The sequence below is a fragment of the Mobula hypostoma genome, chromosome Y, assembly GCF_963921235.1.
Source record: "Mobula hypostoma chromosome Y, sMobHyp1.1, whole genome shotgun sequence".
NCBI classification, from domain to species: domain Eukaryota; kingdom Metazoa; phylum Chordata; class Chondrichthyes; order Myliobatiformes; family Myliobatidae; genus Mobula; species Mobula hypostoma.
In genome coordinates, this window is record NC_086130.1 from 4,697,990 (window position 1) to 4,712,600 (window position 14,611).

Consider the following 14,611-nt stretch of genomic DNA (forward strand, 5'->3'; position numbering starts at 1 on the left):
GATGACTTTTGGGTCATCTTGCCAACTTCACCACCATTTGTGTGAAGGTAATAACATTTCTCACTTTAAAAGAAATGTTGGCTAAATCTCATACTTGCTAACTTGACTGGAGAGCTAGCTTGTAAATGTAAGTTCTCAGTTAAACACTGAAATGACATGTAATAAACATACCCTCAGATTTCTAGACAGGACATCAAAATGTCAGTCCTACCATGACAGCCACATGCTCCACTATCACTAAAATTTTGCATGTTAGGAATGACTTTAGATACTTATGTTGTCCCTATATCAAAATCAGAATCAGGTTTGTTATCACTGGCATATGATGTGAAATTTGTTAACTTAGCAGCAGCAGTTCAATGCAGTACATAATCTAGCAGAGAGAGAAAAATAATAAATAATTAAGGGAATCAATTACAGTATACAGTTGAATAGATTTTAAAAATGTGCAAAAACAGAAATACTGTATATTAAAAAAGTGAGGTAGTGTCCAAGGGTTCATGTCCATTTAGGAATCAGATGGCAGAGGGGAAGAAGCTGTTTCTGAATCGCTGAGTGTGTGCCTTCAGGCTTCTGTACCTCCTACCGGTCCTTAATAATGCACGCTGCCTTTCTGAGACACCTATCCCTGAAGATGTCCTGGGTACTTTGTAGGCTAGTACAGAAGATAGAGCTGACTAGACTTACAACCCTCTGCAGCTTCTTTCAGTCCTGTGCTGTAGCACTCCCTTCCCCCTCCATACCAGACAGTGATGCAGCCTGTCAGAATGCTCTCCACGGTACAACTATAGAAGTTTTTGTATGTATTTTTGACATACCAAATCGCTTCAAACTCCCAATGAAGTACAGTTGGTGTCTTGCCTTCTTTATAACTACACTGATATGTTGGAACCAGGTTAGATCCTCAGAGATCTTTGCACCCAGGAACTTGAAACTGCTCACTCTCTCCACTTCTGATCGCTCTGTGAGGATTGGTATGTGTTCCTTTGTCTTACCCTTCCAGAAGTCCACAAACAACTCTTTCGTCTTACTGACATTGAGTGACAGGTTATTGCTGCAACACCACTCCACCAATTGGCATACCTCACTCCTTTACGCCCTGTTATCACCACCTGAAATTCTACCAACAATGGTTGTATCGTCAGCAAATTTATAGATGGTATTTGAGCTATGCCTAGCCCATAGCCGTGTGTTTATAGAGAGTAGAGCAGTGGGCTAAGCACACATCCCTGAGGCGCGCCAATGTTGATTGTCGGCAAGGAGGGTATGTTATCACCAATCTGCACAGATGGTGGTCTTCCAGTTAGGAAGTTGAGGATCCAATTTCAGAGGGAGGTACAGAGGCCCATGTTCTGCAACTTCTCAATCAGAATTGTGAGAATGATAGTGTTAAATGCCGAGCTGTAGTTGATGAACAGATCAATCTGCAAATTAAATTTGCCGATAACACGATATTGATTGGCCTTTTCGCAAAATATAGTGAGGTGGCCTACTGGGAAGAAATCATCTCTCTGACACAGTGGTGTCAAGAAAACAACTTTTCCCTCAATGTTGCAAAACAAAGGAGTTGGTTGTGGATTACAGGAGGATTGGAGATGGGCCAACCCCTATTGACATCAATGGATCTGGGGTTGAGAGGGTAAACAGCTTCAAGTTCCTTGGCATCCACTTCACCGTGGACCTCATGGTCTATACACTTCAGTTGTGTGGTGAAAGAGGCACAATAGTGCCTCTTTAACCTCAGATGGTTGAGGAAGTTTGGTATGGGCCCCCAAATCCTAAGAACTTTCTACAGGGGCACAACTGAGAGCATCCTGACTCACTGCATCACTGCCTGGTATGGGAACTGTACTTCCCTTAATCACAGGACTCTGCAGAGAGTGGTGTGGACAGCCCAGCACATCTGTAGTTGTGAACTTCCCACTATTCAGGATATTTGTAAGGACCGGTATATAAAAAGGGCCTGTAGGATCACTGGGGACCCAAGTCATCCCAACCACAGTTTATTCTAGCTGCTACCATCCAATATGCGGTACCGCAGCCTAAAAGCCAGGACCAACAAGCTCTGGGACAGCTTCTTCCACCAGGCCATCAGACTGATGATTTGAGTGTACTCTATTGACTGTTCTATTTATTATAAATTACTATGATGGCACATGGCACATTTAACATAACGTAAAGATTTTTACTCCTCCTGTATGTAAAGGATGTAAGAAATAAAGTCAATTCAACATTCAATTCCTGACATAAATGGTGTGTTACCCAGGTGGTCTAAAGCCTTGTGGAGAGCCATTGAGATTGTGTCTGCCATTGACCTATTGTGGTGATGGCCAAATTGCCGTGGGTCTAGGTCCTTGCTGAGGCAGGAGTTCAGTCTAGTCATGACCGACCTCCCAAAGCATTTCATCACTATCAATGTAATTGCTGCCAAGCGATAGTCATTAAGACAACTCACATTATTCTTCTTAGGCACTGGCATAATTGTTGCCTTTTTGAAACAAGTGGGAACTTCTGCCCGTGGCAGTGAGAGGTTGAAAATGTCAATGAATATCCCCGTAGTTGGTTGGCACAGGTTTTCAGAGCCTTACCAGGTACTCCATCGGGACCTCTGCCTTACAAGTGCACACTCTCTTTAAAGACAGCTTAATGTTGGCCTCTGAGACAAAGGTCACAAGGTCATCATGTGCAGCAGGGATCTTTACAGCTGTAGTTGTGTTCTCCCTTTCAAACCGGGCAAAGAAAGCTTTGAGTTCATCTAACAGTGAAGCACCGCTGCCATTCATGCTATTGGGTTTCACTCTGTAGGAAGTAATGTCTTGCAAACCCTGCCAGAGTGGCCGTGCATTTGATGTCACCTCCAACCTCATTTGAAATTGTTTCTTTGTTCTTGAAATAGCCCTTTGTAAATCATACCTTGTTTTTTGGTATTGGCCTGGGTCACTGGAATGCCACAGATCTAGCCTTCAGCAGACAATGTACTTCCTGGTTCATCCACGGCTTTTGGTTTGGGAATGTACAGTAGGTCTTTGTGGGCACACACTCATCCACACAGGTTTTAATAAAGTTGGTAACAACTGCAGCATACTGATCCAGGTTCAAAGATGAATCCCTGAATACAGTCCACTCCACCGATTGAAAGCAGTCCTGTGCTTCCTTTGTCCATTCCTTCTTGGTCCTCACTACTCGTGCTGCAGCCTATACTCAGGAAGTAGAAGTACAGCCAGGTGATCAGACTTACTGAAGTGAGGGTGTGGAATAGCACAGTGGGCATTCTTGATGGTCCAGTGTGGTGTTCCCTCTGGTATTGCAAGTGATCTGTTGATGGTAATTGCTTAGTGATTTTTTCAGACTGGCCTGGTTAAAATCTCCCAAAAGGATGGTGAAGGTGTTAGGACGCGCTGTTTCATGCATGTTAATCCCATTGCTCAGATCATCTAAAGCCTGATTGACATTGGCCTGAGGTGGAATGTATGCTGCTACCAGAATGACCCTGGAGAACTCCTGTGGTAGGTAAAGTAGGTAACTGCTAGATATTCTAGGTCTGGTGAGCAGAATTGGAACAGCACTGATATGTTTGTGCACCAAGAATTGTTGATCATGAGGCATACTCCTCCACCTCTGCTTTTGAGAGACTCTATAGTTCTATCCTGACAGTGTATAGTAAACCCGTCAATCTGGATGGCTGCATCCGGTACAGAAGGGGTTAACCAGGATTCCGCAAAACAAAGAACACACGCGGTCCTAATGTCCCCAGGGTGATTCAGCACTCAAGCTCTAAGATCATTGATCTTATTCACCAGAGACTGCACATTTGCCAGCAAGATAGTCAGTATTGGGAGTTTAGAACTCCGTTTCCTTAAACACACTTGTATTCCTGATCTACATCTGTGCTTTCTCTGAGATGTCCTATGTGAGCGCTTCCAACTGCAATTGTGTTGTTTCCGTCAGTTTTAAGACTTGATAGTTCACTTAAGCACATTAAGACATCTTTATTGACTGTACTGACCTTGGAAGCAGTTGTGCTTTTTAGCTGTAACAGGCTGAAACAGGAATATTTAATCATATCCATTGAGAGTGCTGCTGCTACTCGAGTCATGCCTGGGCATCCTGGGCTACCCCAGTGCTCTAGGTTCTTCCACATTCCAAAAACAGTTGTAGGATAATTGGTTATTGTAACTTATTTCTTAAGTGGCAAAGAAATCAAAAGCATCAGAGAAACCTGGAAAGACTTCATGGAAATAAGGAGAGGAATGGCATTCTGCTGGAAGTACCCTGGATCTACTGGCTGATTAGCTTTTTTCCACATTATGATAAGTAATATTTCTGTCTTGAACAATTGTTGCCTTTTGGCAGGAAACAAACATAGGAGTTATTTACTTGGATTTACAGAAGACTTTTGATAATTTGCTACATCTGAGACTAAGGCAAAGAGTTGGAGTAAAAGGGGTCTTTCCCAGTTGACTCATATTGTTGGTGACTTGTGCTGTTCTGCAGTGGTCACCATTGGGACTAATACTTTTATGTTATTTGTTAATGATCTCGATGGAGAGATGTTGACTTTTTGCCAAGTTTGAGGATGATACTAAAATGAATGAAGGAGCAGGTAATGTTGATGAAACAGAGAGTGTGTGGAAGGACTTGGACTGTTTGGAGAATGGACAAAGAAGTGAATAGTCATGCACTTTGGTAGAAATGAAAATTTCTAAATGAGGAGAAAATTCAGAAAGCAGAGCTGCAAAGGGGCTTGGGAGACCTCATGCAAGATTTTCTAAAGATTAACTTGCAGGTTGAATTGGTGATAAAGAAGGCAAATGAAAGACTTTTTTTTTTACAGATTAAGGAATTTGAGGGGTTTTAAGATAGAGCAGGAAAATGATACTGAATTGAGGTAAAAGATTGAGTAATAAAACAGGTAAGGAAGGCTGACTGTCTGACTTTCTATTTGGGGTTTTGCTGGTATTAAACCATTTTTTAATACATCTGATTCTATTGTCCAAATCCTATTACTGTGGTGTTTAAGGCTTGGAAATTCAACCATAGATTTTTGTATATCAGTACCATGAGCATAAAAGTCACTTGGTTACAATATTCAGCATGATTGTACTCATTTTTAAATTGAATTACAACTCCATAGAAATTTGGGTATTTCAGATTATTTTTATTACAAGTCAGTCATAACCTTATTCCCCATGCTTCAGAAGCTAGGTCATTCTTTTGAGGAGAGCCTATATAGAGTATGCTTAAAGCATGAAAGCAGTGCTGTAAATAATGCATAAACTGTAGATGTTGGAAATTTAGCTCATTCAGTTTTGTTCGCCTAATGAATCATTGTTTGGGTTTTGAAGTCAAGTTTGATTTAAGTGTACTAGCAGTCACACGGTGTAATACAAAATCGTCTTTGTAGCTGACCAGATGATGTAACTGAAATGGAAACTACCTCACTATCAAATGTATTCATGTTTTTGTTCAAAGAACCCTGTTGTGGTTTTTTTTTGGATGTGTGTGTTATGTTCTAATGTTTTTACTGCAGTGGTGCTGTGTCTACCAATTTTAGCCTACCAATATAAAACATCTGCTTTTTTTAACTGAAAATTACCAGATGCACTGATGAGCCTTCTGCGTGAGATGGGGAAAGGATATTTGGCACTTTGTTCTTACAGCTGTAAGGAAGCAATTGATATCCTAAGTCAGTTGCCCACGCGTCACTATAACACTGGTTGGGTACTATGTCAAATAGGAAGAGCGCACTTTGAACTGGCTGAATACGTGCAGGTAAGGTTCCAACTGATTTAATGAAAGCATGTTTAAAAATATTCCTTGCAGGCAATTAGATTAAACTTGATTAATGAGTTCCATTAAGCATCAGGTGAAAATGAGATTTTTGTGGAAACTTTAGAAAGGGAAAAAGAATCTCCTCTATGTCCAACTGAGATGGCCCTTAAGAAGCTACCAGGCTATTTATGTACTCTTGATGTTTGAGAGACTTGTAATGAGCAAATGACTAACACCTGTGGCCGTTCCCATCAACAATAAGTATACCGTTTTGGATACTGTTGGTGGGGATGACCTACCAGGGACAAGTTGCAGTGGTTGTGTCTCTGGCACTGAGACTGGACTCTCAGCTCAGAAAGGAAGGAGGGAAAAGAGGAGAGCAGTAGTGATAGGGGATTCGAAAGTTAGGGGGACAGATAAGAGGTTATGTGGGAGAGATTGAGAATCCCAGATGGTCTGTTGCCTCCCTGGTGCCAGGGTCCGCGATATCTCAGATCGAATTTTCAGTATTCTCAAGAGGGAGGGTAAGCAGCCAGATGTTATGGTCCATGTAGGGACCAATGACGTAGACAGAAAGAAGAAGGAGGTCCTGCAAAAAGAGTTTAGGGAGTTAGGTGCAAAGTCGAAAGACAAGACCTCAAGGGTTGCAATCTCAGGATTGCTACCCATGCCACTTGCTAGTGAGGCTAGAAATAGGAATATAATGCATCTAAATACGTGGCTAAGGAGATGGTGCAGGAGGGAGGGCTTCATGGGCAATTGGGCCTTGTTCCAGGGAAGGTGGGACCTGTTCCGACTGGTGAAATAGAGGGGGACTAACATGCTTGCGCAAAGGTTTGCTAGTGCTGCTCTGGGGGGCTTAAATTAGACTTGAAGGGGGAGGGGAACCAGAGTGTTAGAGCAGATAGTGAAGTGGAGGAGGATAAAGGTCATGAGAGAACTGCAAGTATAGTGCATGGAGTAAAGCCAGATCTAACATATAGATAGGCTTTGAGGGAAGAGAAGCAGAATAAAGGGTGTAAAGGTAGTAAGGTAGAAGGGCTGAAATGTGTGTACCTCAATGCAAGAAGCATCAGGGAACAAAGGTGATGAACTGAGAGCTTGGATACATACATGGAATTATGATGTAGTGGCCATTACAGAGACTTGGCTGGCACCAGGGCAGGAATGGATTCTCAATATTCCTGTATTTCAGTGCTTTAAAAGGGATGGGGGGGGAAGGGGAGGAGGGGTGGCATTACTGGTCAGGGATACTAATGTAGCTACAGAAAGGATGGGTAATGTAGCAGGATCCTCTTTTGAGTCAGTATGGGTGGAAGTCAGGAACAGGAAGGGAGCAATTACTCTATTGGGAGTATCCTATAGACCCCCTGGTAGCAGCAGAGATACCAACGAGCAGATTGGGAGGCAGATTTTGGAAAAGCGCAAAAATACAGGGTTGTTATTTAGCTTCACTAATATTGATTGGCACCTGATTAATTCCAATGGTTTAGACGGGGCAGAATTTGTTAAGTGTGTCCAGGACGGATTCCTGTCACAGTATGTTTACAGGTCGACTAGCGGAAATGCCATACTAGATCTAGTAGTAGATAATGAACCGGGTCAGGTCACAGATCTCTCAGTGGGTGAGCATCTGGGGACAGTGACCACCGCTCCCTGACCTTTAACATTATCATGGAAAAGGATAGAATCAGAGAGGACAGGACAGAAAAGTAGAGAATCTGTGGAATTTGTTACGATGGGTGGCAGTGGAGGTCAAGTCCTTGTGTGTATTTAAGGCAGAGTTGATAGGTATCTAAGTAGCCAGGGCATCAAAGGTTATTGTGAGAAGGCAGGGTAGTGGGACTAGATGGAAGAATGGATCAGCTAGTGATAAAATGGCAGAGCAGACTCGATGGGCCGAATGGCCGACTTCTGCTCCTTTGTCTTATGGTGTTATGGTCTTGTGGAAAATGTTTAATTGGGAAAGGGAAAATTATGAGGCTATAAGGCTAGAACTTGCGGGTGTCAATTGGGATGAATTATTTGCTGGGAAATGTACTATGGACATGTGGTCGATGTTTAGAGATCTCTTGCGGGATGTAAGGGATAAATTTGTCCCGGTGAGGAAGATAAAGAATGGTAGGGTGAAGGAACCATGGGTGACAAGTGAGGTGGAAAACCTAGTCAGGTGGAAGAAGGCAGCATACATGAGGTTTAGGAAGCAGGGATCAGATGGGTCTATTGAGGAATATAGGGAAGCAAGAAAGGAGCTTAAGAAGGGGCTGAGGAGAGCAAGAAGGGGGGCATGAGAAGGCCTTGGTGAGTAGGGTAAAGGAAAACCCCAAGGCATTCAATTATGTGAAGCAAAAAAGGATGACAGGAGTGAAGGTAGGACTGATTAGAGATAAAGCTGGGAAGATGTGCCTGGAGGCTGTGGAAGTGAGCAAGGTCCTCAATGAATACTTCTGTTCGGTATTCACCAATGAGAGGGAAATTGATGAAGGTGAGGACAATATGAGTGAGGTTGATGTTCTGGAGCATGTTGATATTAAGGGAGAGGAGGTGTTGGAGTTGTTAAAATACATTAGGACAGATAAGTCCCCGGGGCCTGACGGAATATTCCCCAGGCTGCTCCGCGAGGCGAGGGAAGTGATTGCTAAGCCACTGGCTAGGATCTTTATGTCCTCATTGTCCACGGGAATGGTACTGGAGGATTGGAGGGAGGCGAATGTTGTCCCTTGTCCGGACAAGGTAGTAGGGATAGTTCGGGTAATTATAGACCATTGAGCCTTACGTCTGTGGTGGGAAAGCTATTGGAAAAGATTCTTGGAGATAGGTTCTGTGGGCATTTAGAGAATCATGATCTGATCAGGGACACTCAACATGGCTTTGTGAAGGGCAGATTGTGTCTGACAAGCCTGATAGAGTTCTTTGAGGAGGTGACCAGGCACATAAATGAAGATAGTGCAGTGGATGTGATCTACATGGATTTTAGTAAGGCATTTAACCAGGTTCTACACGGTAGGCTTATTCAGAAAGTCAGAAAGCATGGGATCCAGGGAAGTTTGGCCAGGTGGATTCAGAATTGGCTTGCCTGCAGAAAGCACAGGATTTTGGTGGATTGGAGAGGTGTGACTAGTGGTGTCCCACAAGGATCGGTTCTGGGACCTCTACTTTTCGTGATTTTTATTAACAACCTAGATGTGGGGGTAGAAGAGTGGGTTGGCAAGTTTGCAGATGACGCAAAGGTTGGTGGTGTTACGGATAGTGTAGAGGATTGTCGAAGACTGCAGAGAGACATTGATAGGATGCAGAAGTGGGCTGAGAAGTGGCAGATGGAATTCAAACCGGAGAAGTGTGAGGTGGTACACTTTGGAAGGACAAACTCCAAGGCAGAGTACAAAGTAAATGGCAGGATACTTGGTAGTGTGGAGGAGCAGAGGGATCTGGGTGTACATGTCCACAGATCTTTGAAAGTTGCCTCACAGGTAGATAGGGTAGTTAAGAAAGTTTATGGGGCATTAGCTTTCATACATCGAGGGATAGAGTTTAAGAGTCGCAGGGTAATGCTGCAGCTGTATAAAACTCTGGTTAGGCCACACTTGGAGTACTGTGTCCAGTTCTGGTCACTGCACTGTAGGAAGGATGTGGAAGGATTGGAAAGGGTACAGAGGAAATTTACCAGGATGCTGCCTGGTTTAGAGAGTATGCACTATGATCAGAGATTAAGGGAGCTAGGGCTTTACTCTTTGGAAAGAAGGAGGATGAGGGGAGACATGATAGAGGTATACAAGATATTAAGAGCAATAGATAGAGTGGACAGCCAGTGCCTCATCCCCAGGGCACCACTGCTGAATACAAGAGGACATGGCTTTAAGGTAAGGGGTGGGGAGTTCAAGGGGGATATTAGAGGAAAGTGTTTTACTCAGAGAGTGGTTGGTGTGTGGAATGCACTGCCTGAGTCAGTGGTGGAGGCAGATACACTAGTGAAGTTTAAGAGACTACTAGACATGTATATAGAGGAATTTAAGGTGGAGGTTATATGGGAGGTGAGGTTTAAGCGTCAGCACAACATTGTGGGCTGAAGGGCCTGTTCTGTGCTGTACTATTCTATGTTCTATGAAACACTTAGAACAACATGTAAAGACTCTTACCCCAATCTTTCATTCTGTTGGTTAGAGTACTACATCATAAAAATTATGATTAACTTTTACCCCAACACTAAAAGCACCACATTTTCAAGTCTTCTTTGTTTCTTCCTTGGCCCGAGCCTGGATGAAAAGGCGAAATTTCAGAGCCAAGCTAAGAGCTAACTTTATCAGTGCAGCATCTGACTTAGGCCTGTGGAGTTTTAAATAATAACCACAGAGGAGGAGCATCTCCACTAAGTATTAAGAAGGACAATTGTGTTCATTGTTAGAATTAATTGCGAGATTTCTATATGATTATTCTAAAGCCAGCAGCATTTTCATTACCTTCTGTGCATCATAACATATGTTGTGATTTCCACCTATCTTCACTAAATATTTTGTCTATTTGAAGACTAACAATAATTTGCATTGTATTTAAGTAACATCCTTAGGATAAATAAATTCCTCTTTATCAAAGTGTCACTCACCTTTTCCCCAGGTAGCTCAGTGTATTGAATAATAACATGGAGTTCAAAATTGTCTTGATCGAGCAACCCATAGCAGGAATTTTTTAACAAATTTAAACTGTTCCATAAAATGAAATACAGCTTGATGAATATTCAGAAGTGGTAGTGTAATTTTATTGTTGCTGTATTTAACAGTCATTAGGAGTTGTTATTGTTATTGCCAGTGGGAGCTGCTCACTAGTCAAGCAAATGTAAAAGGTGAGCTCATCCCACAATAACTATTGGCCTTCCATATTCTACTTTTAATTCAAGTTGTTCTTTGTGTAGTAGTGTCATTCTGTATCGAAAATTATTTCTTGTTTTAGGCAGAGAGGATATTTTCAGAAGTGAGGCATATTGAAAGTTATCAAGTGGAAGGTATGGAGATTTATTCCACCACATTGTGGCACCTGCAGAAGGATGTCTCACTCTCTCTTCTCTCCAAGGATCTCACAGACATGGATAAAAATTCACCAGAGGTGAGTTATCTTATAATTGATTCATAGGGTTTTTATTATGGTTATTTTCAGAATTAACCTTATGGAAAAATTTGATCAGAAAAATAGATGATGAGAGTGAATAAATAGTAGGGGGTATACCCCATACCTGATTATTAGAGGATATAGTTATTGCTGATCTCATTGCTATCTGATCTTTATATTGTGTGATCAATATATTAATGTTATCCTTAATACTCAGTGTTAAATAATTCCAAATATTCAATTTCTTTTGCACTTTTTCCATCTCTTATCCTGAAACAGTACCCTCTAGTTCTTGAGTAGTGAGAACAAAGTGTATCTCAAACATCTACCCTGTCGTCTGGATTAGGTTTTGTTTTTGTTTCACTGACATGCCCTCATCTCAATAAAGGGAGATGCTTATCAACTGCTTACCACCTAACTTTCTAACTATTTGATTTTATGTGCTTATTTTTTGAATCTTATGAGGCAGGATTCTTAGATCACTTCAGATATAAACATTTAAGAGATGCTTGCTGGAATAAATAAGTTCACTTTCTCATTACACCTCACTTTCCATTATTTTGAGTGCTTAACCTTTGCAACTCAGTACTTTAATTTTTACCTTCTCTAACCAGCCCAATCTGTTTTTCAAAAAATACTTGGGTTCATCAAACATAGCTCCTCTTTCATAAAGCCAATTACGTGTCTAACTTTATTCCTACTTGTGTGTCTAAGAAATAAAATGATGGCACAGAAAGAAGAGTTGAATGGGAGCTAAAGTTTTTAAGTCATTTTAAACTTACAGTGGTGCAAGTTGATTAAATATTGGTACGGTCAAAAGGAATAAATGGGTTGAATTGAAGGAGCAGTAAGTGATCTTGTTGAAGAGTATGTATTGTAGTAGAAAATTAAAGATAAAATCATACGACATGCAGCAAGAGCTGGGCTTCCCGCTATCCTGATGTGAACTTGAACAACCAAAGAGTTAAGTAAGAATGTAATTTTGGAAATGTAATAAATCAATGTGAAACAAGCCATAGAAGGAAGAATGCATTATAAACAAAACAATGAAAATGGCAGAAAGCTTTGAAGCCAGTAAATTATAAGCAAAAGGGACTGTAAGCAGCTACTTGAAGATAATTAGTGTTGGGCAGTGTAAGGCATTTAAGAAAAAGATGTTGAGTATTCATAAAAAGATTGCCCTTTTTAAAGAAAATGAAACACTTAATTCTGTCTTCCTAAACTAGAGATAATAGAACCTATGATAGAACCTTATGATTGATCTGGAGAGGTCAACATTACAGAAAGATTAGAAAAATATATAATACAATATGACAAAGGAATAGATGAGGAAATTATTAGCAAATAAAATAAAATACTTTACTTGGCCTTTAAGGCTATAAACCCTTGAAGTAATTATAATCAAATCACAAACAAGAGAAAATCTGCGGATGCTGGCAATCTGAGCAACACATACAAAATGCTAGAGGACCTCAGCAGGCTAGGTAGCATCTATGGAAAAAAGTAGGACTATGGGAGCTGATAATCAAGCAAATGTAAAAAGTCAGCTCGTCCTGCAGGACTGTCAAAGGGTTTCAGCTCAAAACGTTGTCTGTTTTTTTCCATAGATGCTGCCTGGCCTACCGAGTTCCTCCTGCATTTTGAGTGTGCTGAAGTAATATTAGCATTTGAGTCCATTTCGGCTGGCATGGACAGAATAGCTGAATAGCCTTCTGCCATAATTTACTATGATTCCTAAACACAGGCAGGTCCTTGCAAGTTGAGTTGATAGTAAGGAAGACAATGCAATGTCAGCATTCATTTGAGAAGACTAGGATATAAAAGTAAGGATGTGATGCTGAGGCTTTTTAAAATATTAGATTTGGACCTTTTTGAGCAGTTTTGGTTCCCATGTATGAGGAACGATTTGATTGATATTGGAGAAGTACAGAAGAGGTGTATGAGAATGATCTCAGGGACGAAAGGATTAATGTATGAGGGGCATTTGATGCCCTTTGTTGGTGGCCAGAGTGTGGGGGGGAAATCTCATTAAAACCTATTGCATATGGAAAAGATAGATTCAGAATTGGCTTGTCCATAGAAGACAGAGCGTAGTCTTCAAGCATAGTGCTTATGGGTCTTATTCAAGCTGACTGATCATAACTAGTGATACTTCATAGGGATCCATACTGGTACCTTGAAGTTTGGGATCCATATAAATGATCTGAATAAAAACATGTATGGTACGCAGATGGTTAAAGACTAATGTCATTGAGATAATGTAGAAGTTTGCCAAAGCATGCAATGGAATATAGATCAGCTGCTGATAATGTACAAAAATGGTAGGTAGAGTTTAATACAGGTGAAGTTCAAAGTAAAATTTATTGTCAGAGTATGTACGTTTTACCGTTTACAACCCTGAGATAATTTTTCTGTGGGTATACTTAGCAATTCTATCTATAGCACAGTAACTGTAAACATCAGGAGCAGTAGACTGTAAAGAACTGTGCAAATATAGATTTAACTAAATACAGGTTTTCCCCGCCATCCGAAGGTAGAACATTCCTATGAAACGGTTCGTAAGCCGGAATGTCATAAAGTGAAGAAGCAATTACCATTAATTTATATGGGAAAAATTTGTGAGCATTTTCAGACCCAAAAATAACCTACCAAATCATGCAAATAACACATAAAACCTAAAATAACAGTAACATATAGTAAAAGCAGGAATGGTATGATGAATACACAGCCTATATAAAGTAGAAATAACTTTTCCACAATCATTGCCGCACTGTTCTCCGTAGCGAAAATCTCACACAAATGCTCTCGACAGAAACACGGCGCAAGCGCTCTCCAGTAACCTTTAAGCTATGAAGCTGCCAAATCATACCAAATAACACGTAAAAATACACAGCCGATATAAAGTAGAAATAATGTATGTATAGTGTAGTATCACTTACGCGAATCGGGAAGACAGCCCTGAGCACACTGATGATGGTGTGTTAGGCTGAGTCGTTGGAGACTGGGGTGGTGCAGTGGCCCCCATCCTTCAGGCAGCGAACTGATACCGATCTATGAAGCATACAGGGGTACAGCGGCGGCCGGGGCGCACCCAGCACCTCTTTAAGAAAAAAGCAGAAACAAACAAGCTAATTAATTAGGTGCCGCCCAGCACGTAAATGTCGGCCCAGATCAGAGGCGACGCAATCGGCAATCGCCTCTGACTGGGCCAACGTTTACGTGCTGGGTGACACCTAATTAATTAGCTTGTTTACTTCGGCTTTTTTCTTAAAGATGTGCTGGGTGCATTCTGGCCACCGCTGCATTCTTCGCGGCCCGGGGGTTGAGGTGGTGGGACACTGGGGTGTCATCTTATCGTCTTTTTCCATCAGGGCTGGTAGGCTATCTTTTTCTATGTCTGCCTGCCTCAATGTTGAATGTCGAGGTTCGTCATCTGCTGTGGCTGATGTGGAAGGCTTGCTTGACTGCTTAGCCTTGCACATTTTTAGATCATACAGTACTTTGTAAGCACTCAAACCATCCTGCAAATATGCCCTAAACCGACGAACCCTTTCAAAATTAAAGTCGTACTTTATCATTGCAGCGAAAATCTCACACAGTTGTTTCACATTCAGTTCCTGGATGACTTCACTTTCGGTCTGTTTGCTACTGCATTCGGTTTCAATTGTTATCCTTTCCTCTTCCAATTGCATCAGCTGTTCATCTATCAGTTCTTGGTCATGAGATGCCAAAACCTCTT

The 14,611-nt window shown here is 41.5% G+C and overlaps 1 protein-coding gene across 1 annotated transcript in view; it reads left to right on the plus strand.

Moving 5' to 3' along the window:
* Positions 1–14,611, plus strand: part of LOC134341076 (cell division cycle protein 27 homolog) — a 272,971-nt gene that overhangs the window by 143,099 nt on the left and 115,261 nt on the right. The window contains exons 12-13 of the mRNA XM_063038824.1: positions 5,600–5,772; positions 10,717–10,869. Coding sequence (XP_062894894.1) covers positions 5,600–5,772; positions 10,717–10,869 — 326 coding nt within the window. The remainder of the gene's footprint in view (positions 1–5,599; positions 5,773–10,716; positions 10,870–14,611) is intronic.